This window comes from Rana temporaria, chromosome 4, assembly GCF_905171775.1.
Source record: "Rana temporaria chromosome 4, aRanTem1.1, whole genome shotgun sequence".
Taxonomy (NCBI): Eukaryota; Metazoa; Chordata; class Amphibia; order Anura; family Ranidae; genus Rana; species Rana temporaria.
Genome location: NC_053492.1, coordinates 155,081,565 through 155,109,428, shown reverse-complemented (window position 1 = coordinate 155,109,428; position 27,864 = coordinate 155,081,565). Strand labels below are relative to the sequence as shown.

The window sequence follows — 27,864 nt, the reverse complement described above, 5'->3', positions numbered from 1 at the left end:
AAATGTGAGGAAGGGGTTAAATGTGTAGCCTGGGTGTGTTCTAACTGTGTGGGGGGAGGGGGGTGACTGGGGGAGGTGACCGATGCTGTGTCTCTATGTACAAGAGACACAGATCGGTCTCCTCTCCTCTGACAGCGTGTGGAGCTCTGTGTTACACACAGAGCTCCACGTCCCTTCTGTCTTACCGACAATCGCGTGTACCCGGCAGACATCGCGGCCGCCAGGTACACGCATCGGCTCCCGAGCGATGCGCCGGGACAGTGTTTACCCACTGCGCGCCCCCCAGTGGCGCGCGCGGGTAATGCTATTAAATGACGTCCAAAGATGTCCTGTTGGCACTTGAGAGCCGCGCTGTTGACGTCTTTTGTCAATAGCGCGGGTCTCAAGTGGTTAATGCAACACGTGTTAACATATGCCATGCCGCCACAACTGATCACTTTAGTGTGAATAGGCCCTCCATATCAAATGTACACCTGTCATGAGAGACATATTATTTGTGCTATTGCTGACCTCCTTCAGGAAATGCTAATGCCTAGGTTTATGCTGACTCCCTGGCCACTGACCAACCACATATATGCAGATCAGAAAAGTCAGAGCCAAGTCAGAAGTCCTTATTTAAATGTCAGTGACTCAAAGAACTGAATGTGACTGTGAACCTCAGACATTAAATATGAACAAAGCACCATCTATAGTGTGTACTTTTCTTAATTAAAAGCACAAAGTGTCATTTATGTCTGCTGCGCCGTTCTTCTGCGATCAGCATGAGTCACTTCTGACAGGTTTTCCTGACGCCAAGAGAAAAAAGGTGACAGCTGATTGACACTCACCTCTGCTCCTCTGTGCTGTGTAAAGGGGGGTGTGTCCCTTCCCTCCAATCAACTCCTAGAGCTCTCCTCACTGAGCCCTGCAGAGCGTAACTTCAGCTCTCTGTTCCCCTTTTTTTTATTGAAGGTTCAAAGAAGCTGTAAAAACTCTGAACTTAGAATGGCTGTAACGAGGAGAAGGCTCCTGATAAACAGGTACAACTTATGTAGGAGGATTTGTTTCATCTCTGTGTATCACTTCACTGGGTGTATGTAAGGGTTTACAACCACTTGAAGAATTTCAGGAGAGGTACACAATGGAAGCTTCCAAGTTCTCCTCATACCAGATCTTATTTAAGTGCTTAGTACTGATGACACATGCATGGAGTTTGTATGTTCTCCCAGTGAAATGTGTGTTTGTTGGAATATAGTATATAGAAATACTGAATGCTGCATTCATGGCTGTGTGTGAGAGCTCAATGGCAGCGTATGGATAAAGTACTGGCATCTCTGTCATTTTCCGGGAAACATGTAGAGTTTAGAAATAGCACAAGTCACGTCACCCTCAATTAATCGTCAATCAGTGACCCCCACAGTACACACCCTCTGTGCCTTCCCTTCACTTTGTCTACTTAGAATGCATCTGTCCTTTTCTAATGTCACGCGGAAGCCTGGGTAATTATGGGCTGTACACGAGAATCAGTGTGGGTGTTAGTTCACTGCGCCGTGATTGAAATATGCCTTTTTATAATATCAGATTAGCCAAGTCAACACTCCCGGTGGAGTATACAGGAGGACGAAGGCAAATTAAGGGTGATGCCACATAAGCACCATAAGATGTCTCTTATTACGTTCATTGCATACCCTCACCATTCTAATGTGAAGCGTCCAAAAGCTTATGTAGACACCAATTTTCCTCACCATTCTAATGTGAAGCGCCCAAAAGCTTATGTAGACACCAATTTTCCTCACCATTCTAATGTGAAGCGCCCAAAAGCTTATGTAGACACCAATTTTTAGATGTTGCTATTACCATAGGGTATGGTTCCTCATCTCCTATGTGACATTGCTTTTGTATTTAGTTGGTGGCAGGGAGGAGCATGTGTTCCCCATCACCCGAAAGTACCAGATTTTTCTCGGAAGTCCAATGGCACATTTATTTATCTAGGGTTAAAAGTGGTTCCCCATCCCGATGTGACAGTGCTCTTGTATTAATTGGTGGAAGGTGGAATTTGTTCTCTGTACCCGAAAAATACCAGATTTTCCTCTGAAGACCAATGTCAGATTTATTTACATAGGTTTGGACATGATCCCCTAACCTGGATGTGACAGTGCTTTTGTATTGGTTGATGAAAGGGGATCATTTGTTATCTGTACCCGAAATACCAGATTTTCCTCTAAAGACCCTAGGCAGGTTTATTTACATAGGTTTGGACACGATTCCATATCCTGGATGTGACAATGCTCTTGTATTGGTTGATGAAAGGGGGTAATTTGTTCTCTGTATCTGAAATACCAGATTTTCCTCTAAAGATAGGCAGATTTATTTACATAGGTTTGGACACGATTCCATATCCTGGATGTGACAGTGCTCTTGTATTAGTTGATGAAAGGGTGGAATTTGTTCTCTGTACCCGAAATACCAGATTTTCCTCTGAGGACCAAAGGCAAATTTATTTACATTTGAACATGGTCCCTTGTCCCCGATGGGTCAGTGCTCTTGTATTTAGAAGACCAAAGGCAAATTTAAGAGTTGGTCATGGTCCCTCATAGGGTCGGTAGCAGTGCTCTTGTATTTAGAAGACCAATGGCAAATTTAAGAGTTGGTCATGGTCCCTCATAGGGTCGGTAGCAGTGCTCTTGTATTTAGAGGACCAAAGGCAAATTTAGGAGTTGGTCATGGTCCCTCATAGGGTCGGTAACAGTGCTCTTGTATTTAGAGGACCAAAGGCAAATTTAAGAGTTTGTCATGGTCCCTCATAGGGTCGGTAGCAGTGCTCTTGTATTTAGAAGACCAATGGCAAATTTAAGAGTTGGTCATGGTCCCTCATAGGGTCGGTAACAGTGCTCTTGCATTTAGAGGACCAATGGCAAATTTAGGAGTTGGTCATGGTTCCTCATAGGGTCGGTAACAGTGCTCTTGCATTTAGAGGACCAAAGGCAAATTTAAGAGTTGGTCATGGTCCCTCATAGGGTCGGTAGCAGTGCTCTTGTATTTAGAGGACCAAAGGCAAATTTAAGAGTTGGTCATGGTCCCTCATAGGGTCGGTAGCAGTGCTCTTGCATTTAGAGGACCAATGGCAAATTTAAGAGTTGGTCATGGTTCCTCATAGGGTCGGTAACAGTGCTCTTGCATTTAGAGGACCAATGGCAAATTTAAGAGTTGGTCATGGTTCCTCATAGGGTCGGTAACAGTGCTCTTGCATTTAGAGGACCAATGGCAAATTTAAGAGTTGGTCATGGTCCCTCATAGGGTCGGTAGCAGTGCTCTTGTATTTAGTTGCTAGCAAGGGGATATGTTCTTGGTACCCTAAAGTACCAGATTTTTCTTTGGGGGGCAATGGCAGATTGGGCTGTCGGGGGTTATAAAGGGAAGAACAGCCATGTAAAGTCACATAAAAAAATTGAGGTGTGCAGAGTGAGTTTACCCCACTTTGGCACTTTGTAAGCGGACTGGTAAATAATAGTTTATGTGGCTCGTGAAAATCAGAATATGTGTACAGATAATGCAGTGTTAATGCAAAAGACTGTCACCAAAGTGTTTCTCAAGAAGGTGTTGAAAGATTACAATCACATTAACAGTTTTGTGACCACACCATGGGAAACAAACCCCTCAAACTTCCTGACGCTGAGATCTGACTCCGATTGTGATTGCTTTCTGGCAGCTGATGATATTTCTACGGTCACGTATCATTGCTGTTTTGCAACTGCGGCGAATAGCTGTACAGCACATGTGTCCCGATAAGAAAAATAATCATCACCCTCAACTTCTTCTTTTTAATGAGGCGCTTGCTCACTGATATTTCTTCATTCCTATGAGAATTACACACTCTGTTTACCTGTAGAATGAAACTTCCAGTTTTCCTTAATCCTAAAATCACACTCAGTGCTGCAATTAGTATTAGTGAAAACCTCTCCTACAATCTCATGGTGACTATACATCTCCTGGTGATTGTCTCACAATAAATACCATCCGGTGACACTCTAACCATTTATGTCATTTTACTATTTAAGTGCTGATAGTCATATCAGTAGGGGGGGGGGGGGGCATTTCTGCAGCCCAACAGCTTGGAACATTCTGTGAGCTAAACTTTAGAAAATGAAGAAGTACAACTAAAGGCTCCTTTATAACAGCCTAAAAAAGTACCCAATCCAGCTACTATGTACCTTGCAAAGTAAACAAAAACTTCCTTTATCTTCCCTACCTAAACCATATCCCCCTTTATTTAAGTCTCACACACTCCCCTCCCAGACACTGCAGCTCACAGTGGAAGAGTATCAGCAAAACAGGCAGTGCTGTTAATCTAGAGGGTTGGGCTAGGTGCTGACTGACAAATTACAGCAGTGACAGTGCTGATAGCCACGCCCCTGCCACATTTTTTTATTCCACTGTAGTGCAAGCAGGCACCGTCCATATGTGTGTGGCAACGGCTCTGATTTTTGCAGTGCAGCATTGTTACCACACCATCTGCATTAGGTGAACTTCACTGGTATTTGTGGGACTTTGTAGGGGGACAAAAAGTAAACTGTGGTTGCAGATACTCACCCATAGACAATTATGGCAAATTGGAAATGTCAATATCCACTAAAAGTAAATCAGGCTAGAACGTCATTTAAAAATTGAAACTTCTCCAGCAATTGATGTGGTTCCCAACAATTCAATTTCACCACACATCACCTCATTCAAAGTGTATGACCGGGATTTATCTGTAATCCCCCTAAATTTAACAGTAGATTTTTCCATCAATATTCCCTTCTTTTATCTTGTTCCTGTAGTGAGAAACTGCTTTGCTTAATTGCGGTGACATCTTTACTAGGCAGGGGCAACTGCTAGGCACTTGGTTCCCATTGAATAAAGAAAACGGTGTGTGTGTATATGTGTATATATATATATATATATACATATATATATATATATATATGCTTGTGCAGTGTGCGGGAAGGCTCTTTAAAGGTCAAGGCCAGCAGCATTATTTTACAGAGAAGGAAATCAAATTTTATGTTTGTGGAGTGGGACAGAGAGGGGTAAGAGGATGGGTGGCGTTCTGTAGTCCAGCAGACAGGGCTGACATCACTGCTTGGAATTTTTAGTGCAGCAAGGGTACTGTGCTGTCACTCAAACTTGGGATCCGACTTGAAGTCGCCTCAAGTCGTCCCAAGTCGCGCTGTCGAGAAAAACAATGGAAGTGAATGGGAGCAGTGTTAATACACACGACTCGAGTCGCTCCGACTTCAAAAGAAGTTCCTGTACTACTTCAATCCGACTTGTAGGCGATTTGTACCCATTGATTTCAATGGAAGTAGCTTTCAAGTCTGATCCCTGTCTTAACTGAAGCGACTTTCCAGGAAGATAACATACATTTCTCAGGCAAACCCCTCCCTCCCCCTCCCTCCCCTCCCTCTCCCAGAGCTGATTGTTGTTTGATTGGCCACTGGAAAGTCTCCTGTCCTGGAGACGACTTCAAGTAGTGTTGTAAATCGCCCCAGATCGCCCTGTGGTTCATGCTCAAGTCGTGTCGGAGTCGCCTCTGAAAGTCGTGCTGGAAGTCATGTCGCCCTAGTGTGAACCGACTCGTAGGGCTACCTTGAATTTCTGGCAGATCAACAGAAATGTTTTTGTATGTGCATATTTAATGGTACTGTATAAAACATACATTGGAGAGATGTACAAAATGTGTTGTTGTTTTTTGTTTTTGTTTTATTATTATTTTGGCCCCGACATACACTCTAACACTTCAGTAAATCAGACAGATTTTTATGACTATTGCAGATTGTGTACACTAAAAGGAATAATAAAATTGTTCAACTGCAGGGTAACTTTGACCTTCACTTGAGATAAACAAAGTGAATGGTTATTGAACAATGTATAACAAGGGATTGTGATTGGATGATCTGAGAGACACTATGCTTGGGGGGGATTTGGAAGACATTAGTATAGAGGGGTCTGGGAGAGATACTGTCCTAGAGGGTCTGGGAGATACTGTCCTAAAGAGGTTTGGGAGATGCTAGCCTAGACTGTTTGACTCTAGCCTGGAGGGGTCTGTTTGACTCTAGCCTAGAGGGGTCTGTTTGACACTAGCCTAGAGGGGTCTGTTTGACACTAGCCTAGAGGGGTCTGTCTGACATTAGCCTGTAGGGGGGTCTGTTTGACACTAGCCTAGAGGGGTCTGTCTGACTCTAGCCTAGAGGGGTCTGTTTGACTCTAGCCTAGAGGGGTCTGTTTGACTCTAGCCTAGAGGGGTCTGTTTGACACTAGCCTAGAGGGGTCTGTCTGACACTAGCCTAGAGGGGTCTGTCTGACACTAGCCTAGAGGGGTCTGTCTGACACTAGCCTAGAGGGGTCTGTTTGACACTAGCCTAGAGGGGTCTTCTTGAGGCTAACCTAGAGGGGTCTGCTTGAGGCTAGCTTAGTGGGGTCTGCTTGAGGCTAGCTTAGTGGGGTCTGCTTGAGGCAAGCTTGGTGGGGTCTGTTTGACGCTAGCTTAGTGGGGTCTGTTTGACGCTAGCTTAGTGGGGCCTGTTTGACGCTAGCTTAGTGGGGTCTCTTTGACGCTAGCTTAGTGGGGTCTCTTTGACGCTAGCTTAGTGGGGTCTGTGACACACTAGTCTAGTCTTCAGTTTGTCCAGTCTTGGCATGCCATGCCAGCTGGCAGAAAGTGCAGTGCCGGGGGAAGGCAGTAAAGGAAAAGTATGTATTTCATGTATGAAAATAGACACATAGGCTCTGTGTAATAAAACAAAGAGAGCCTAGAATGCTGTGACAAGTCAGATTTACGCAAACACTTTTTCCAGGTCATGGTTAATGATACCTATTTTGAGCAGCCCATGTATTGCAAAATGGTTGGCTGTAGCAAGATAGCGTGAGAGAAACTGTTGCAGCCTCTGCCTTTCTCATGCAAATTATTATTTATAGTCGTGCTATGCACATGTTTAGATAGCCGTAGTCTGAGCAGTTACACTCAGACCAGGAATTCCTTCCCAGTGTGCACATAAAATAGATTCTCTGTCTTCATGGGAATAAAAATAAATGTGACCGTTTTTAAACCTTATACAACATAAAGAAGATAAAGAACTCCCTGCCCTAGTTGAAGCAATCTAAATACAGTCTTACCTGAGATATTTCATTTCATATATACATATTACATTGTGAAACCTAGAAAAAAAAAAGAGAACAGCCATTTGTTAGCTTCTGGCATTTAACCCCCGCCCTAAAGTGACAGTTCACATCTGATTAGTTGGAACAGATAATCAATAGCAATAGTTTAAGGAAATAATATACCATTAGAGAACAATCTATCCAATGACACTTCTCCCACCTTCAGACACATGGATTTCTGTTCATAAATTAATGAATTATTGATTTGCTGATGATTTAAAACATTCATAAAGCACATTTTCCAGGATGTTAAATCCAGTTGAGCAACATTCACTGCCCTTGATTTTATTAAAGGAAAACTTTTTTATATTTAGATAGTGATCAGGGGTTGGAAACACTGTCATGTTTTTATTGCCGGTGTCCCCATTAGGGAGGTACATTCTAGTCCTGGATGACCAAAGTCAACAGGAATGAAAGTTGGGGGTTGTTTGTTCCAGTGACAGCTGTCCTAGAGGGGATATCCCTCACATATATCCTTGTACTTCCTGTTGAGCCAACAGGACAGGAAGTCAAATCACTCTGAGACACAGATGGCCAAAAAAGTTGTAACCTTTTCCTAGCCTATTCCCCCCCCCAATAAAAAAAAGCCATTATAAAATACTTTAATGATTCAACATTTCTTCATATCGTGACTTCCCATGTTCGCTCCAGTTCCACTGTACTGCAAATTAAAATTTTGCCTTAAAATTTTAATTTACATGCACTGACATTGGCTCTTTTTATCTGCCACTAGGAAACTTTATGACTGTGAAGCCTCGTACACACGACCGAGGAACTCGACGGGCGAAACACATCGTTTTCCTCATCGAGTTCCTTGTTAGGCTGTCGAGGAACTCGACAAGCCAATTTTCTCCATTCCCGTCAAGGAAATAGAGAACATGCTCTCTTTTTGGCTCGTCGAGTTTCTCGACAGTTTCCTCGACGAAAATGTACACAGAAGTACTATGCGATCTGGTGGCAGTGCAGTTTTTAGGCAGGGGTCCGGTGCGTCCCTGTTCTCCATTTCAGGAACAAATTAGGCCTAAATTGGATGCGGGAAAACCCGTAACTAATTTGCATAAGTGTGAACCCAGCCGCAAAGTAGTGCATGCCCTACTTTTGGTGTGGTGTGATTTCAACCCATTCAAATGAATGGGCTGAAAATTGCACAGGAACATAAGCGCAATTCCTGGTGTGAACTGGCCCTTAGTTGTGTATGTTGTGCAAATAGCCTGCCTACCTAGTCAACAGCCAGAGGGAATTTTATATAACTGTATGAATAATAACTTTGTGTGGACTCCTAATAGAAAAATATTGTGGTAGAAATCTAGATCTTACAATGCCATTCTACCCATATTACATCATTTCTTAAACCTGTTATGCAAAAGAGATTTTGCCTGTTTAAGGAGATTATGGGAATAGAAAGAATAATTCCAGGCATCAGCCTGTTATTCATAGTTACATTGGTCCAAGTCACTATGCATATGACATACCGGGCTAATGCCGCTGGAAAGAAGATGCCACTACTCTGGTGATCTCAACTTGCTTCTGGGTCCCATTTTGATTGGCTGCTCCCGTGCATTGTGGACACAGGAGGTCAGCCGGTCAACGCGGGCACCAATCAAAAAATGCTTTGCGCCACCTGAATGAATTTCAACCATTTTCTGATTAGATGAGGGGGGGGTGAGATGACATCACGCTTTTCACCTCGTTCAATGGCATGTATGATATACTGTATATTAAATACTGTATTTATTGGAAATGGGACCACTTGACACGACTGAGGTTGTGACTCATGAATGTAATTGATGTGGGTACTGTTAATCAGCTCTGTCCTATGGCAGAGAGATCTTTCCCATGTATCAGTAATCATGTGTGCGGATCTCCCGGGGGTGTCAGCAGGACATATTGTTGCTTTCCTGATTGGGAATGATAATATGATTAGGGTTGCGGGTTGCCATGGTAACACATCTGAGGGTTGACAACAAGGGCCGTGTGTGTCAGACATGTAGCATTAGAGCACGGCACTTTCAGTTCTCAGAAGAGATTTGTGTTTAGGAATGCTGCCCAGTTTCGTTTTTCGTTCACGTTTCTGCTTACAGCTGTAGAACAGATGATCCATTTAAATCATTAATTCCTTCGTTTTAATTCTCAGCAAGGCTTGCGAAACGAGTCATGCATGAAACACCGAAACCCCACTCTGTTTTATGGAACATTGTGAAAGTTGTCAAATGTTTTGTTGAGGTTTTGAAGATGGTCAGCATTAGTAAGGTCTTGGAATTTTTGGGTGCTGCAATTTCTGCAAGTGCTTACTGGATCAAAGTAGATCTATAGACCTTGTGAAGTTAAGTATTTGCTTTAGAGCTTATGCACACCAGCTGGGATGCACTATGCTAGGTATAGCGCGAAAACGCTGGTTTGCGCTGTGTAGGTGCGTCGTTACAACACTGGTTACCTTGTATTTATTTTTTTATAACTTTCTTGAAATGTCTCAAATGACATTTCATTCAATTTTATGCAGTGCAGAAGTTGGGTAACATGCAATAAGTTGCACATAAAAATGCTATATTTGGGCCCACGTACACGACCGAATGGGGCTGCACAATGTAAAGTTTGGCCTTATTTCCTGCACAGAACTGTAGTAGAACGCGTTAAAACGCATCACAAAATGCATCGGGCCCCAGTACAGTGAATAAAAACCAGGATCTGGAAACGCATAAAAAACACGTTAAAAACACGCATGCAGAAACACATTTGGAACGTATCTGGAGGAGTTTTTGTGGTGTGAACGGGCACTGAATATATGGGTTCCTTGCTCTGCTAGTTTTATTTGATTAAAGTTTATACTTTCAGTTCACGTTGGTTGCAATGTTTGTAAAAAAAAGCTGTATTAGTCCAATTTAATTTGCAGCCAAAAAATGAAAACTGCTATTTACATTATGCAGATATATCTTTGTATGCTTTTATGAAATCATTGGAGGAAAGTACGTTATTGACAACTCATGTGTGGTTTTTTTCTTTTCCCTAGGGGACATGATTTCTTAGTGAATTTGGACTGTATGACTATTTATGAATCTTCTGAATTTGAATTTGACCAAATCCGACGCCTGTCTACCCCTTCTACCTCTGGTCTTGGCTCCAATTACCACACGGTGTGGAAGTACTTTTGCAGAGATCACTTTGGCTGGAGGGAGTACTCAGAGGTAAGTTGGCTCCTTACTTTCTGGTTCATAATATTCACTTGTCTTCATAAGAATGTCATCAGGAGCCCATTCCCTGTTCACAAACTTGGGCCGGACATACACGGTTCATATCTCGGCCAGGAACCGGCTGAGAGTCGAATCATTAAAGCGGATGTCCGCTGAAAAAAAAATATTAAAAGCCAGCAGCTACAAATACTGCAGCTGCTGACTTTTAATATTAGGACACTTACCTGTCCTGGAGTCCAGTGCCGTCCGCAGCAGAGGACGAGCAATCGCTTGTCACTCTGCTGCCCCCCCCCCCCCTGCCATCCTCGGTGAGGGAACCAGGAAGTGAAGCGCTCCGGCTTCACTGCCCGGTTCCCTACGGCGCATGCACCAGTCGCGCTACGCCTGCCGATTGGCTCCCGCTGTGTACTGGGAGCCGAGTGTTCCCAGAACACAACGGGGCGGGGGGACGGGAGGTGACGTCATGCCCGCAGTCTGCCCGAGACTGTGTAGCCGGAAGTGGGTGCAAATACCTGTCTTTAGACAGGTATCTGCACCCCCCTCCCCCCTGAAAAGTGTCAAATGTGACACCGGAGGGGGAGGGTTCCTATCAGCGGGAGTTCCACTTTAAGGGTGGAGCTCCGCTTTAATGGGCAGGCTGAATGCACCAAGTTGATCGGTCAATCAACTTGGGTACATTCAGCCTGCCTGATACACTTCCAATTATTTTTAGCAGCCGCTAGTGATAATCACTGTCTTCTCCCAACGGGGACAGCTTCTCCAGGCTGCCCCCGCAGGGAGAAGACAATTGTTTGGCAGGAGGGATTCCCCTGTCAGCACTGTCTGTGTTGATGGTGGAATCGTGTGAATTTTGTTCCTGCAACCCATGGTTACAGAATTTTTTTTTGCAACCTGTATCTTAATTTTCTCTGGATATCAGGCATTCTGTGTGCAAGAATCAATAAACTGGACCTGTACAACTTCATTACCCTTCTAATCATACTAGCAAAATGTTTCTGTAGTGCAAATACAATTATATGCCCTTCCGTTATCTGCTCTGCTAAAGCCAAGGTTCCAATATCCCAGAACTGCATCCTTCCCTGGCCTCCTTGTACTATTTGTACAGGAGCTCCCTGTATTTGTGGGCTTGAAGTAGTAAAGCAATGCAATAGAGAAGGTTGGGAAAAGATTGCATGAAAACTTTCTTTGTAAAAACTGACATCTAGGTGAAAGAAACACTGTATAAACCCATGTAAACCTTGTTACATGAAATTGTAAAACATTTTTTGCAACAAATAAGCCAACTGGTAACTGTATTTGTTTTGTCAAACAGCCTGTGGTGAAGCTGATAGAGGAAGCCAATTGCCGAGGGCTGAAAGAGGTCCGCTTTGTTACGTGGCACAACCAGTATATACTGAACATCAAAGATGGCTTCCAGCAAAATGCCTGCTTCAGGAAAGAAATCAAAAGACGACCCCTCTTTAGATCCTCTGTGATGTTACTGCCACATCTACAGTAAGTTGACAGATACTATAAATGCGTTCTGTATATTGGAATCATAGAAGTATTCTCATTGCACTCCTTCTTGCATAGAGTCCAGAATATATGAGTGCTGCAGCCACGACCAGCTGGTAAACTGGTAATCGATGTACAAGGAAGCATGTGTCGCTAGTACACCATAGATCATGGCGTCTCAAATTGTCAGCCCTCCAGCTGTTGCAGAACTACAAGTCCCATGAGGCATTGCAAGCCGCTGACAGTAACAAGCATGACTCCCAAAGGCATGATGGGACTTTTTTTAGCAGAGCCCACAGAGAATAAAATGGCGGTTGTTGCAATATTTTATGTCACGCCGTATTTGCGCAGTGGTCTTTCAAACACAATATTTTTGGAAAAAATAACGAAACAGTAAAGTTAGCCCCATTTTTTTGTATAATGTGAAAGATGATGTTACGCCGTGAGAATCGTGATCTTTATTCTAAGCAAAAAATGTGTGATTCTCATTTTAGCCAGAATCGTGCAGCTTTAGTATGATATTTCTACATGTGACGGACATCGGTTGAATTCCAATTAGCGCAGTCTCTAGTGATATCTGTTATTGGACGGTGACATGAACTGTCAGTCAGTATGCTATTATGCGCAGTATTTTATAAACCTTTACAACTTGTAGGTTCCATTCATCGATGGCAATCCATCTGTAAATATGTAATGTGCAAATAATTAAAACGTTTTTCTATAAAAAAAAAAAACGTCAGTAAATGACCATATCACTGCGGGTTTCGTGATCAGAAAGGAAGAAGTGTTCTTGCAGCCCTTAGCAACTATTCCCAGTGCGTTATTCACCATGGCGACATGAAAAGCTGGATGTGTTTGCTGTCTCTTCAGACATTTGATCTGAGGCCCCTCTGCAGTTTTAGGAGTATAACCTTAGTAATGATTAGATGATTCATTGAATGCTTAACACACAGCTGGTCATATTGTCTACATCCACTGCCAGAAAAGTATGTGTGGTAATGCATACCATCATCGGCTCTGTCTACATGTGTAACGTACAAGACGGAGACGCTGTTTCTGTTTTAGAGATAGTCGGGGGGGGGGGGGGGGGGCACATTCTGTCCGGGAATCTCTAATCTGAACCACACTGGTAAATATTTCCATTAACATTGTGCGCTGTGAACAAAAAGTGCCCTCTGTCAGGACATTGCCGATTCGTCATGTTCCACAGCAGTGTTGGCTTAGGCGAGCCACGTTTATGAGGTGCTGCAGCTTAATCTGTTTTGATTTGAAGCTGTTTGTGGCATCTCATGCACAGCTGGAGGCAGGATTGCAAAGCCCAGTATTTAGGAACACGCTGTCCTCTTAGGATAAAGTAGGAAGCTGTTAGTCTGCCCGGAGGCCTGACATGCAGAGTCTAGCAAGAGCGTACATGCTGCACGTTAAGGAAAGAGGCCCTGGAAGCAGCTAAGCATGTTATCATAGCATGTTATCAGGTTCGCCATGAACTTTGAAGCATGCTGCACGTAGGAGGTGAATAAAAGACATAAAATGCGTAATGTTTTGTCTGCTATTTTTAGTATTCGGAGGTATAGTCCGTAGTCAGGCGTGTTTAGGCTTGATCACCCCAGCTACAATATCAGAGGAGCACTTGTGAAAGTACAAGACCCTCAGTCAGGGTTTGCAGGTCATTACAAGAATTGTAGGTCTCCGGGAAACAGTATTAAAAGTTAAAAGGGTTGATTTACTAAAACTGGAGCGTGCAAAATCTGGTGCTGCTCTGCATAGAAACCAACCCGTTTTTGTTTTCTTTTGTCAAAGCTTAAAGTGGATGTAAACACTCTCTCATCCTTTCTATACTACTGCCATAGTGCTGATCTATAAGGATATAGAGGCCTCCTGCATGTATCCTTACCTGTCAAATGTCTCCCATCTGTCTGTTATAAGACCTGAAAAACTGCAGATTCTGTGGGTGGGTCTGTTGTCTGGAGCTCTGTGGGTGATGTCGGTAGACTCCCCGCCCTCCTCTACACTCCCCTTCTCAACATGCATTTTGTCCTATGTATTACTTACACTGAATTCTGCTATGATCACCAACATCCAGTTAAAATCCAGAAAAGTAACCACATGACTTCAGAAAAGGAGTGGGGGTGGGAATTAAAAAATAATGCCTTTCTCCAGGCTAGTGCATGAGATATGTAAATAACCTGTCACTCACAGCAAGGGGGCGGAACGGACTAAGGTTTTTCTCTGTAGGTCCGTTTTATCTCACTGAAAAATAAAAGACGATTGCTCAGCGCTGGATTAACTCTTTGTGGCAAGACTGGGCACAGATGATAGGAAATATTTTACTCTACATTGTGACAGCAAAAAAAAAAATTCGGGTTTATATCCACTTTAAGCCCTGGTTCACACTGGGTACGATTTGGAATGATTTGAGATGCGATTTGACATGTCAAATCGCATCTCAAATCGGCGGCATTTGCCGGCAATTGTCGGCAATGGCACTGTCCTAATCAGTGCGACGCCGCATCTGCGATTTCAAAAAGTAGTTCCTGTACTACTTTTTGCGATTTCGGGCCGCGATTTACATTAAATTGCGGCCAAAATCGCGGTAAAATCGCGCATTTTACCACAATTTTTAATTCGCAGCAGTGTGAACCTAGGCTCAAGGAGTTGTAAAGGCAGACGTTTTTTCTATCTCAATTCATTCTATGCATTAGGATAAAAAGCCTTCTGTGTGTAGCAGCCTCCCCAGCCCCCCTAAGGCTCCATTCACATCTAGGCAGACAAATTTGCGGCGTTTTGTCCCGCGAATTGCGGCGGCAAATAGCGGCGTTTTGTACCGTGATTGTCCGCCTAGATGTGCCCCTCTATGGAGATGGTTCCCGAATGCCGAAAGCCGCCTGAAAAAAAGGTCCGGGACCTTTTTTCAGGCGGCAGGCGTGGAGATGTGAACCATCTCCATAGAGGGCAATGTCTTGTCATCCCTCTGGCGGCAGCGGCGTCGCACTACAGGCGACAAAACGCCTAGATGTGAATGGGGACTTATACTTACCTGAACCCCATCTCTGTCCAGTGATGTCCACGAGTCCCTCAGCCATCCGAGACTCTCTCTCCTAATTGGCTGGGACACAGCAGCGGCGCCATTGGCTCCCGCAGCTGTCAAATAAAGTCAGTTTGCCAATCAGGAGAGAGTCACCACATTTCTTAGGAATAGTGTACTGATACATGGAAAGTTTTGACCAGTGTGTCTATGATGTCTATCTTTGCTTGATGCAATCTGCAGCTCTTTATGTCAGCAGATGCCTTTTGTTTCGTTTTTTTTGGTCTGAATTTTGAGAACAAAAAAATAAAAAGAAGGACATAGAGAGGAAAGGGTGCTCTGAGTTTTAATCAAGCCTCTGACAACATATTAATGAAATTGTACAGCCAGATGCCTTGCCTGTGCCAGTCATTTATTTGCTTTGAGCTTCGCCCTCTGCTCTGAGAAGAGAACGAAGAATGTGCCCCAAGAGGTGAACAGAACTCAGCACTCCGTATTACCGTCACAGAGAGTGCTTCCCCAAATATTTTTTTAGTGCTAGAACATCGTTGTACGCAGGGTTCCGAGTTGTTGTTCCAGTTTTTAAAGGTGTGACATAGTTATACAAGGACAGGTGGAAACCTCCCAGGTACACAGCTAGATGTTTTACTTCTGTTTATGGTGCTCAATGTCACGTTGTATCTTGTTTTTCTGACAACTGTTCTGCCTGGCACAAGCAGATGAGAACTAATCCTCATTGCTTTATAGCTGAACTCCAGCCAGGAGCAGCACAATCCTATTAGCAAGGTACTTGCTTACCTTGTGCAAAAATGCTCAGTTTTCTTGTGTAAAGTCCTTGTTTCCACTATTTCTTGTCCCCCCAGTCATGTCCTTTGTGATTCCTGTTTGGTGTCTCTTTTGTTGTATGACCAGGCGCTGCTGTTTTCTGCCTATGGAGGAATGGCTCCCAGTCGGCTTTCTTATGCCCACAGGCTGGATGTGGCCTTTTTGCTTGCCTTTATCCGGCCCTTGGGGCATTATTCCTCCCACTGACACCAAAGGGGGGGGGGCACTATTTCTCCCACTAACACCAACAATGGAGTGCTATTCCTCCCACTGACACCAGAGATGGGGAATTAAGTCTCTGAATGACACTAATTATGGGACACTATTCCTCATACTGTCACTCAGGAGGGGACACTATTCATCCCACTGACACCAATAATTAAATGTATTTATTTTTTTACCCCCAGTGTCCACCAAGCCTACAGCATTCTTTAATCCCACCAATGCCAGAGCATTTTCAACTGCCACCGGCTACATTCAGGTTCCCTAAAGTTTGAAGGGAAGTAAACCTGCCCTTTGTTTTGAAAGTTTGGAGACCGCTGCTCAAGTAGTACAACTCATAGTACCCCCACCAGTCAGGATTTTTTTACTTCCCTGCTAAGTAGCTGCAAGGTATTTTTATTCAGGATCTCTTTGTGGCATAACACGGTTGACATCCCATTGAAAAGAATATGCCTACTCTTGTCAATGAGGTGAATGGCTTGTTATAATGCCTAGTTCAAAAACAGACCGATGGACTGTTTTTATCAGTCAAACCGATCGTGTGTGGGCCTCATCGGTTTGTTTTCCATCGGTGAAAAAAATAGAACGTATTACATTTTTCCTATGGTTAAAAAAACGATCGTCTGTGTGGAAGTCCATCGGTCAAAAATCCACGCATGCTCAGAATCAAGTCGACGCATGCTCGGAAGCATTGAACTTCATTTTTCTCAGCATGTCGTAGTGTTTTACGTCACCGCGTTTAGACACGGTCGGATTTTTGATCGATGGTGTGTAGGCAAGACTGATGAAAGTCAGCTTCATCGGATATCCAACGAAAAAATCCATTGGATCAGATTCCATCAGATATCCGATTGTGTGTACAGGGCTTAAGTGTCTCCTCACTGGCTGTCTCCTACGTTCTCCAGCACCCTTGTATATAGTATATAGGAGGGTAGTTACACATTAGCTAGCAGCCCAACTGCCTCAAGCTCTTTCTTCCTTCTGCCCCTTGTTCTGTCACGGGCCATAAATGTCAGAGAGCCACAGTGCCCGTCTGACCTCAGAGTGGAATTGGATAGACTATTTCAAGCCAAACAGGTAGCTTTTCTTTACCGGGAATTCCTCTGATTTTGGTTGTTGTGCTGTAAAATATCCAATAGATAGCCTGACCGCCATGTGAACGTAACACACTGTACTGCATACGTCCAAACACTACAGAGATTTTATATTAGGAATTCAGGTCTACACACCTGGCTCCCCATCCAAACCTTAGTACCAATAATGCAGTAGTTTTACTTGTCTTTACAATGCTTGCTGGAGCCTTGAATGGAACCGTAAGGTACATATAATTGGTCTTGCCGACGGACTGGCTACATTGCCTGAGCATAGTATGAATAAAGGCCCTTTCAGCATGTAAATGTAATGAATGGACTGCATTAAAATGCATGCTGAGAAGTAGTTTGCATTGATACAATACTTCATAGTTTGGCTTTATGGCGTTAGAACGCTGCATAAATCTCAATGCCCAGTAGACGCTGTTAGAATTGTAGCCCTTTTGTAATTACGCTGTAAAATGCTGGCTCAGCTTGGAATCCATTCTCTACTAAATGTTTCCTTTTATACAGAATAGTCTGCAATGCTATTGCTTTTATCACCACTGATGGTTTTTCATTTCTGTTTGATATCATTGTTTGTTTGATATAGGGCCACAATTTAATGCCCCTAGCTTCATACTGAGAATCGGTTCGTTTGTTCATTTTTAATAGCCACATTTACAAGAATAACTGCTCTTATGATATTCATTTAATATGATGCATAAAGATAGAAACTGCTGTAATTTTTTGGACAAAGCAAGATAAAATATTGATCTGTAATGCAGTGATTAGGCCTCTAAAAATAGGCCTCTAAAATCTGGACAGTGAGTTAGAGTTCTAGAGCTCAGCTTTATGTATAGGCTCCTGTCCTATACTGAAACTTAGGCCTCGTACACACGGCCGGAAATCTCGTCGGGGAAAAAAAACGTTGGTTTTCCTGACGAGATTCCTGGCAAGCTTTTCTTGCAAAGCCGAGTTTCCACACGGCACATTCAAAAGAATCGCCGTTCTTTTGAATGGCAAGAATGCGGTGATGTCATCGACACAACGAGCATGCGCTCGTCACATTCGATGCCGTCGCCACCATCTTGCTTCACCCTACACTACCCTTGTATGCTGCCGCACATGCGTCAAAGTCTAATCGAGCGTGCGCGGGCTTACTTGGTTTGAGATTTGGTCTTGACAGTGTGTATGCAAAGCAAGCTTGTCAAGTTTCTCCACAAGCCTGACAAGGAACTCGTCGAGGAAAACAAAGTTTCATTCACGATGAGTTCCTCGGTCGTGTGTATGAGGCCTCACACACGACCGGTTTTCTCAGAAAAAAGCTCTGCCAGCAGTTTTCTTGCCGAGAAAACCGGCCATGTGTACGAGGCTTTACTCATTTTACTGTATTAGAAGCTGCAGCGTGTCAAATAATGGCCATCTCATTTCTCAGCTAGATGATTTCTAGCATCATCCAACTCTTTTCTCCCCTGCATGACTGGCCCTGGCCTGCCTGATCTTAGTCCTTTAAATTATGGAGGCTCACATGTAGGTGTTGCTGGTGGCAGTCTACAAGCAAATATAGCTTGCCTATAAATGCCTACTTCTCTAAGCTGACATTCACCTGTTAGTGAACGTGCACCACTTGCGTAGGCGTTGAGGGCCCTTGGGAGGAGTTCTGAGGCAGGGTGCTGTGATGATTTTGCATAGAGAAGCACAGGGATCAGAATCCAGTGATGACATAACTGAGTCTGAAAGACAGTATGTAATTAAAACAGAAAGGTTGCTAAAGGAAGAAGTAGATTCAACTCCAGCTTTAGGTTTGAAAATGAATAAAGGGACAAGTTTACCCCAATTGATAAGATTTTTTGCAGTGTTCATTGTAGAGATTTCCAATAATTTCCTGTCCTGCTGACACAACAAAAAGTGAGAACATTTCACTGAGGACACAGACAGCAAAAGTTTAAAGGATTCAGGTTGCAGTAAATACCTGACCAAGGTTCTAACTTTTTCTTATGTATCCAATATAAACTAGCATTGCCTAAATATTCCATTAATGTGGATCCAGTATGTCTCTCCACAGTGTTTAATAGGCGGTACAGCTGTTACAATTTTGTATGTTATGTTATTGTTACTGGCAAAAAAAGTTTTTATTTTTTTTTGTATCTATTTGCTGATGGTACACAATTCAGACATTTAGCTAATTGTACATTTGTCTTATCCTAGGACACTGAGTGGGGTATCGCCAGCAATTTCCCCGATGGCTGAATCTCTGCAGGTTTTATCGCCTGTCGCAATAACAACCCCAAACTTCTATCCTGAAACCTGGATCCCAATGGTCTCGTCTCAGGAGTTTACCCAAGTGCCTATGCCAAAGGAAGACAAGAGTTACAGAACAGTTTACACCCTCTTCCACAAAACAGTGCCCGAGACCAAGTTCCGCATTATGAAGATAATGCGAGTTCAGAACCTCTTCCTGTGGGAGAAATATAAAAGGTATTATTTTTATAGTATAACCAATAGAATGTTAGCTTTACAAATAGATCGGTGAAGTCACAGGACCAAAATGTACAGTAATCTATAACAATTATTGACCCTACAAACATTTATTTTATCTTTCAGAAAGCCTTCCATTTATTACAAAATAATCAGAATTAGTTAGAGATTCTATATACTACTTTGCTACATATATATGTGCATTATATAGAGATGTAGTTAAAAATATGTAATGATTGTTATCATTTTTAATCGCAGTTATCTATATCGACCAATCAGAATTTTGCTCTCATGGTAAAATTACCTTTTTGGTGCTCCCCTGCCGAGGCATTGGTTTGTTGTGTTTTTGTTTTCCTAACACTGTGTAAGATCTGTCTGGGATAATATCAGCACTTACACACTGGGAGAGATTTATTAAAACCGCTGCACTCAGAATCTGATGCAGCTCTGCATGGTAACCAATCAACTTTTAACTTCAGCTTGTTCAATTAAGTTACGGTAATAAAACCTGGAAGCTGATTGGTTTCTATGCAGAGCTGCACCAGATTTTGCACTCTCCAGTTTTAGTAAATCTCCCCCACTTGTACCATCTTCCTCCTAGTTAGGTGACAGTGCTCGGGCTTGGTCATTGACCACTCAGGGCATATGTACTGCATCCTGGGAAGAGGTCACATGCTCCTCCATACCTGGAAGAACCAAGCATTTACCTACGGCTCAGGGAACAGTATGGAAGAGATCAGCAAGTAGGGTTTTTTTTTTATTACAAGAGAATCTAACTTTGCAAATTACCGACGTACAGCTACGGCGGTTTGCGGCAAGTGGTTAAAACATGTCCAAGTATTTTATATATTTAATTTAACGCTGGCCTTTCTAAGGCATCATTAACCCTAATGAAAACACATTTATGATAGTATTATTGTGTAAAGAATTGTTTAGCTACTGTTCTTTGCTCTCTATTTACCTTTTGCTGTTTTTCCTCACATTTTAGGAAGAAAGAATTCATGACCAGGAAAATGACAGGACTGGACAAGATTATGAACGAGAGACATCTGTTTCATGGAACTTCCCAGGATGTTGTTGATGGAATCTGCAAACATAACTTTGACCCCCGAGTCTGTGGGAAACATGCCACCATGTTTGGACAGGGCAGTTACTTTGCCAGGAAGGCAAGCTATTCCCACAATTTCTCCAAGCGGTCTCAAAAAGGAGTTCACTACATGTTCCTAGCAAAAGTATTAACGGGAAGATACGTGGTGGGGAATCACACCATGCGGAGGCCTCCTCCACTAAACCCTGGGGACATTACCAGTGACCTTTATGACTCTTGTGTGGACAATTTCTTTGAGCCTCAGATTTTTGTTATATTTAACGATGACCAGAGCTACCCGTATTTTATTATCCAGTATGAAGAAGTTAGTAACACTGTTTCCATTTAAACTGAAAATGCTGCTGACCTGAGCTCTAGGAGACATTTGTTGAGAAACAAGAAAGGACTTCGGAGGAAAACCAGAAACTTCCAAGCTCTTTGATAAAGACCAACAGTGCACTTGTTCATAATTTATGTGCATATTGTAAATAGTTTTTCTTTGTTAACAGTTTGTGTGCCTTTTTGTTAATAAAACCTTTATTTATGTGAGTAAATATTCATGTGTTGAAATAAAAAAATTGTTTTTCAAAGAGGTTTTATGAATCATAATGCCAGTGCCTGGGTTTGCTTGGGTTAAAGGCTCAATCCACCAAAAATCAATATTGCAGCTGGAGTGCGGGTTGTAGAGCACCTTGGGCTTCTTATATGTCCTGCTCTGACACCTCCATAGCTACTCTATTCTATTAGTTTTCAAGCTTCTTACTAGAGTAGACTATCCCCACGCCTACTGTGGTTTTCCCTTGTTATATAAAATTATAACTTCATTGGGCGAGTAGGCGCCATTGGAGTGACTGCAGCAAATGTGAAGATCAGAGAACCAGTTTTTACTTTCCTTCTATTCCATCCTTGGCTTTATATATTTACCAGTTGTCAGTTGTTTGGTAAATTACACACAGACACCAGAAGGCTGTAGTCTGTACGACTGCTCTTGTAACATCTAGAGAAGCTAACCAAACAATAACATGTTTATTGGTAAAGATCATGAAGAATCACAATGATATAGATATCAACTCCAGTTTTACTAAATTATATATCCCTTCAGGGGTGGCAAACTCAAATTCATCGGGGGCCGCATTAGCAGTATGGTTGACCTCAAAGGGCCGGTTGTATCTGTAAGACTGGTTTTATGGAGCGCAGGGTTTAGGAGTTTGCTGCGTACGAAATGCAGGATACAGGAGTATGCTATGGACCGTGTGCAATATCTGACCTCTGCACCCTCCACTCTCCTTCTATCCTCCCATCCACCCTGGGATGGGATGGGGTAGGATGAAATAGGATGGGGTGGGATTAGATGGGATGGGGTGGGGGGGCCGTAGGATGAGATGGGGACGAGATGGGGTGGTATAGGATGGCGTGGGGGTGGAGTGGGATGAGATGGGGTAGGATGGGATGGAATGAGATGGGGTATGGTGGGGTGGGATAGGCTACCTGACATACATGGACCTACCTGACATACACTGACTTCACCTACCTGACATACATGGACCTACCTGACATCCACTGACCTCACCTACCTGACATACATGGACCTACCTGACATACACAATGACTTCACCTACCTGACATACATGTAACATGGACCTACCTGACATACACCAATCATTTGTCAGCCAAAAAGGAGGGGAGGAGAGGAGAGCCAGCCGCCCGAGCCAGGATCTTTACAGTGCAATGTGCATGCTGTGGAGGAGGCTTGTAATTGCTGCCTTCTGGAGTCTGCGGCGCCTATGATGGACGTCCCGCGGTCCCGGGATTGGATCTCCGGGACGTCCATCATAGGAGCCGGGTGTACCAAGATGGCTCCGGAGCTAGGCCGAAGCCGCGGCCTTGCCTAAGGCCGAGGCAGCGGTGCGCTTCACGGATCGGTCACGATCCGTTGCACCACTAGTGGCAACGGACGGACCGTTGTGCGGGCCACATGGCAAGGTCTGGCGGGCCGGATTCGGCCCGCGGGCCTTGTGTTTGCCACCCCTGCCCTACATAAACAACATTTTATTATTTTATTAAAAATGTACTTTCCATTCGTGTAAGCCACCATGATTTTCTATAACTGCCAAATGTTTATCTCCTGCAGTCATGGCAGCTGCAGTAGAATTGCAAGATAACATTTCTTCACGTTCTTATCTTTACTGCCTTATCCAGAAGTCTTCAGATAATCTGAGGTCAAATCTCAGGCTATAAGGCCTCATGTACACTGGATATTTTTACAGCTGCTGTTTTTTTGGCTTCGGACATTTTTTTTTCTGCAGCCAATAAACTCCCCAGCATGTTATCCTTTGTGTCCATGTACACATAGGCAATTTTTGGCAGGGGCATTTTCTGGCTGGAAAATGCTCTAACTCTGAAAACAGCTTAAAAATGCCAAAAAAACACTGAAAAACTCAGCTTTTTTGTGTTTAACAGCGTTTTTGAGCCATAAGCTTTCGTGGAAGTATAATTTTGTTTAAAAAAAATGCTACAGCTAGGGTTGCCACCTGTACGGGATTCACCCGGACAGTTCGGGCGTAGAATCATGTGTCCAGGTTTCAGGCGGACTGAAACCCGGACACATTATTGAATTCAGACCAGGCTGTGGCTCCCCAAGTAACTAAGGTAGTCGCACACAAATCTGTTGCCGTCCGAGAGCTGCAGTGGCCATCTGGTGGAAGGTTTGGCATCACTGGAGGGCAGCTGGTGGAAGGTTTGGCATCACTGGAGGGCAGGGTGATGATGTCAGGAAGAATAATCTGGCCACACCCACCACTCGCTGTGCACCACAATACTACTCTCCTTAGGGCACCCAAAGGTGTCCCAGGCCACTAAAGTGTTGGGGTTTGGCTTGAAGAAAAGGTGGCAACCTTAGCTACAGCTAAAAAACACAAAAAAAAAAACAACTGCAAAAATTTGGAAAAAACTCATTCTACAGCTACTGCTTTCTATTGCTAACGCTACTGTTTTTTTTTTTTTATATGACGTCCAGTGTGCATGAGGCATTAAGATTATGTAGATGATGGTGGTCTTGTATTACAACAATAAAAATTATCATTTAATCATAGCAAAGACAAAATCTGTAAAGTACAGCTATCATGGCAGAAATACAAAGACTGCCATTGCTGAGCTGCTTCTGAAAATGGTACCGTACTTTCCAGCGTATAAGACAACCTTTTACACCGGAATTACACAGCCGAACACCGGGGGGTCGTCTTATACACCGGGTGAAGCAGCTGCCCGATGCATATCAGCCCACCAGGTGCTCTGTAAAGCTGTATGTATTCAGGACATGCGCCGCTCAGCCAATCCTGGCGGGCAATGCACTTTGTTGATGACTACAGAGCCTGCTAAGCCTGCTTGGATTGGAGTAATACCCTCTGCCTATCCGAGCAGGCTATGTAGCCTTTTGAGTGCAGATGATGGTTCTTTTATATTTCTCTTGTATGGCTGGCCTTAGAAAGTGATGTAGCCAAAGCATCAGCGTGACTGATAGGAAACTAACATTCTTTAACCAGTTCCCGACCCCCGCATGTATATGTACGTCCACAATATGGCACGTACAGGCACATGGGCGTACACGTACGTCCTCGCCTATTAGCGGGTGGGGGGTCCGATCGGGACCCCCCCCGCTACATGCGGAGGTCGGGTCCGCTCGGGGAGCGATCCGGGACCACGGCGCGGCTATTTGTTTATAGCCGCTCCGTCGCGATCGCTCCCCGGAGCTGAAGAACGGAGAGAGCCGTGTGTAAACACGGCTTCCCCGTCCTTCACTATGGCGGCGCATCGATCGCGTCATTCCCTTTATAGGGAAGACACGATCGATGACGTCATTCCTACAGCCACACCCCCAAACAGTTGTAAACACATACTAGGTGCACCCCAACTCCTACAGCGCCACCTGTGGTTAACTCCCAAACTGCAACTGTCATTTTCACAATAAAGAATGCAATTTAAATGCATTTTTTGCTGTGAAAATGACAATGGTCCCAAAAATGTGTCAAAATTGTCCGAAGTGTCCGCCATAATGTCGCAGTCACGAAAAAAATTGCTGATCGCCGCCATTAGTAGTAAAAAAAAAAAAATAATAAAAATGCAATAAAACTATCCCCTATTTTGTAAACACTATAAATTTTGCGCAAACCAATCGATAAACGCTTATTGCGATTTTTTTTACTAAAAATAGGTGGAAGAATACGTATCGGCCTAAACTGAGGAAAAAAAATGTTTTTATATATGTTTTTGGGGGATATTTATTACAGCAAAAAGTAAAAAATATTGCTTTTTTTTCAAAATTGTCGCTCTATTTTTGTTTATAGCGCAAAAACTAAAAACCGCAGATGTGATCAAATACCACCAAAAGAAAGCTCTATTCGTGGGGAAAAAAGGACGCCAATTTTGTTTGGGAGCCACGTCGCACGACTGCGCAATTGTCTGTTAAAGCGACGCAGTCCCGAACTGTAAAAACACCTTGGGTCTTTAGGCTGCATATTGGTCCGGGGCTTAAGTGGTTAAAGGAGTGGTCAGCAATGGCAGCTTCATTCTCATAACAGATTCTCTTAAAAGATCTTAGGCTTGCTAAAATGTATGCATTGTTTAATTTTAGCTTTGAATAGGCCAAAATAGATCTATGTCTTAATTAAAGCAGAGTTCCACCGATTTTTTTTTTAAAAGTCAGCATCTACAAATACTGCAGCTGCTGACTTTAAATATATGGACAGAAACTTACCTGTCCTGGGTGCCCGCGATGTCAGCACTCAAAGCTGATCTGTCCCTCGGGTGAAGGAGCCACCATCTTCGGTAAGGGCATCAGGAAGTGAAGCCTTGCAACTCCACTTTGTGGTTCCCTACTGCGCATGCGCAAGTTGTGCTGCATGATCCCACTGGTCCCTGCTGTCCTCTGGGACCTGTGTGTCAACCAGAAGACAGTGAAGGAGATGGAGGAGGTGCCGGACGTGGCGTAAGTTGACACGGCGACCTATGCCCAGAAGTGGGAGCAAATACCTGAAATATTCAGAGTTCAGATCTGCATTGGTTAAAGGACATGTAACTCGTGCTATACATGCCTCAAGAGGTGTGCTAAGAGTTGAAAACTGTTACTAGCAGCTGTTGGCAACAATGTGAAAACACTACTTCAGCTAGCAATAGACGGTTCAAATCTCAGCAGGAACTGTACGATTAACTTGGGTAGAACAAGCCTTCTGAATTTTACATGCAATTATTGCTAGCAGCTCCGGGAGAACACCATGGCTCTGTAGTAAGAATTCCCCTGTCAGCCTGTGGTTGCAGGAAAGAATTTTGCTCCGTCTATGGCTGGCCTTAGTCATAATAACCTGACTCTCGCTGTCAAGAACACCGTGCATAAGCATTCTGTAGCCATCTCGGTAAAAAATAAAAAACAGGATAGCTGGCAAATAGGATGTTTTGATTTGCAACTGAATTTTCCTCCTAGCTTAGTGAATGTGGCGAAAATTCACTTTGCTCAGAATACCCAATTAAAAAAAAACAAAAAAATCTAATTTGATGATGGAAGTCAGCAGAGCTCCACCTCATTCACTAAGCTCTGGGGATAATTCCCTAGTGAACAGCCTATATGTCTTTAGTAAATCAGCCCCATAGATGCCCGTGGACATGAAGTCCGAGGTGTGTAATTTACCAACATGGTGGAATCCTAGTAAAATCGTAATACAGTTTACACCCTCCCATCTCCTGTTGGTGGTCCTAATTCCTCGTACACATGACCGAGAATCTCGTCGTAAAAGAAACGTAGTTTTCCTCGACGAGGTTCTTGTCAAGCTTTCCTTGCGTACACACTGTCGAGACAAAATCTCGTCGTTCTCAAACCCGGTGACATACAACACGTACGACGGCACTATAAAGGGGAAGTTAGATTCCACTGGCGCCACCCTTGGGGCTGCTTTTGCTAATCCCATGTTACCGCGTGTTAAAGCGGGGGTTCACCCAAAAAAAAAAACATTTTAAAAATGACATCTAGCAGAGCCAGCATACTAAGGACATTACATTTCGGCATGTCATTTTTTTTTCTCTGTACATACCTTTATATCCTGATGTTGTCCAGGGCTTCCGGGTTCCGATGACTGTGGGACTGGGCGTTCCTATCCTTTCGTTCGATGATTGACGGCTTGTGAAACAGGTGACCTGTCGCACAACGCGCGTCACCAGATGTCAGGAAATAGCCGAGCTGCGAGTCGGCACTATACGGCGCCTGCGCAGTCAGCTCTACACAGGCGCCATATAGTGCCGACTCGCAGCTCGGCTATTTCCGGAAATCTGGTGACGCGCGTTGTGCGACAGGTCACCTGTTTCACAAGCCGTCAATCATCGAACAAAAGGATAGGAATGCCCAGTCCCGCAGTCATCGGAACCCTGAGGCTGGGATAGGAACGCCCAGTCCCAGAGACATCAGAACGCGGAAGCCCTGGACAAAATCAGCATATAAAGAAAAGTACAGAGAGAAAAAAAATGACATGCCGAAATGTAATGTCCTTACTATGCTGGCTCTAATGTAAAAAATGTGTTTTTAGTAAAAGTTTGGTGAGAGACGATTCGCGCTTTTCAGTCTGTTACAGCGTGACGAATGTGCTATCTCCATTACGAACGCTACTTTTACCGAAGGTTTCTAAGCATACAAACGAATGTGTTTCTCGTCGTAAACCAGCCCGACGAGAAACACGACGAGGAAATTGAGACTCCCGACGAGAAAAAAGAGAGCATGTTCTCTTTTTTTCTCGTCGAGATCCACAACAGTTTTCTCGATGAAAAACATATACACGACCGTTTTTCTCGGCAAAAAAGCTCTGCCAGCATTTTTCTTGATGGTTTTTGCCGAGGAAAACGGTTGTGTGTAGGAGGCACGAGGCTACGTTCTTTTCTGAAAATCCTGCAATAAAAGTAGCCATTCTCTGAATACCAATCCCAGAGCAGTAAAGCCACTGGTGACTTAGGTGACTGTTTCCAACATATGCGGCCTGCCAAGTTATATCAAATGGGATGTCATGGTAAAATTTGGCCCTGGATAGTAAGTATTTGGCACAGTTAGAATACATCATTGATATTACAAAGGCTTTTTTATTTGCCCGATTAAACAGCTCTGCACAGTGTGAACACACGCTCTGGACTGGCTTTAGGTGCATCAATCTGCATGAACTCACTTCGGGGATCTTTATAACTTCCTTCTGCAATCCAGTTTCACAACTGTGTCTGAGGACAAGGCGTTCTGATCTGTTAATCACATGTTCTGCTGAGCTT

The 27,864-nt window shown here is 43.6% G+C and overlaps 1 protein-coding gene across 2 annotated transcripts in view; it reads left to right on the top strand.

Annotated features, from left to right (window-relative positions):
* The window catches only part of LOC120936689 (TCDD inducible poly(ADP-ribose) polymerase), a 51,375-nt gene extending 30,250 nt beyond the window's left edge, over positions 1 to 21,125 (top strand). For both annotated transcript variants that reach the window (XM_040349237.1, XM_040349236.1), the window contains exons 3-6: positions 10,187 to 10,361; positions 11,680 to 11,861; positions 19,215 to 19,484; positions 20,473 to 21,125. In XM_040349237.1, the coding sequence (XP_040205171.1) occupies positions 10,187 to 10,361; positions 11,680 to 11,861; positions 19,215 to 19,484; positions 20,473 to 20,920 (1,075 nt within the window). In that variant the 3' untranslated portion in view covers positions 20,921 to 21,125. The remainder of the gene's footprint in view (positions 1 to 10,186; positions 10,362 to 11,679; positions 11,862 to 19,214; positions 19,485 to 20,472) is intronic.
* The last annotated feature ends 6,739 nt before the right edge of the window (positions 21,126 to 27,864 follow it).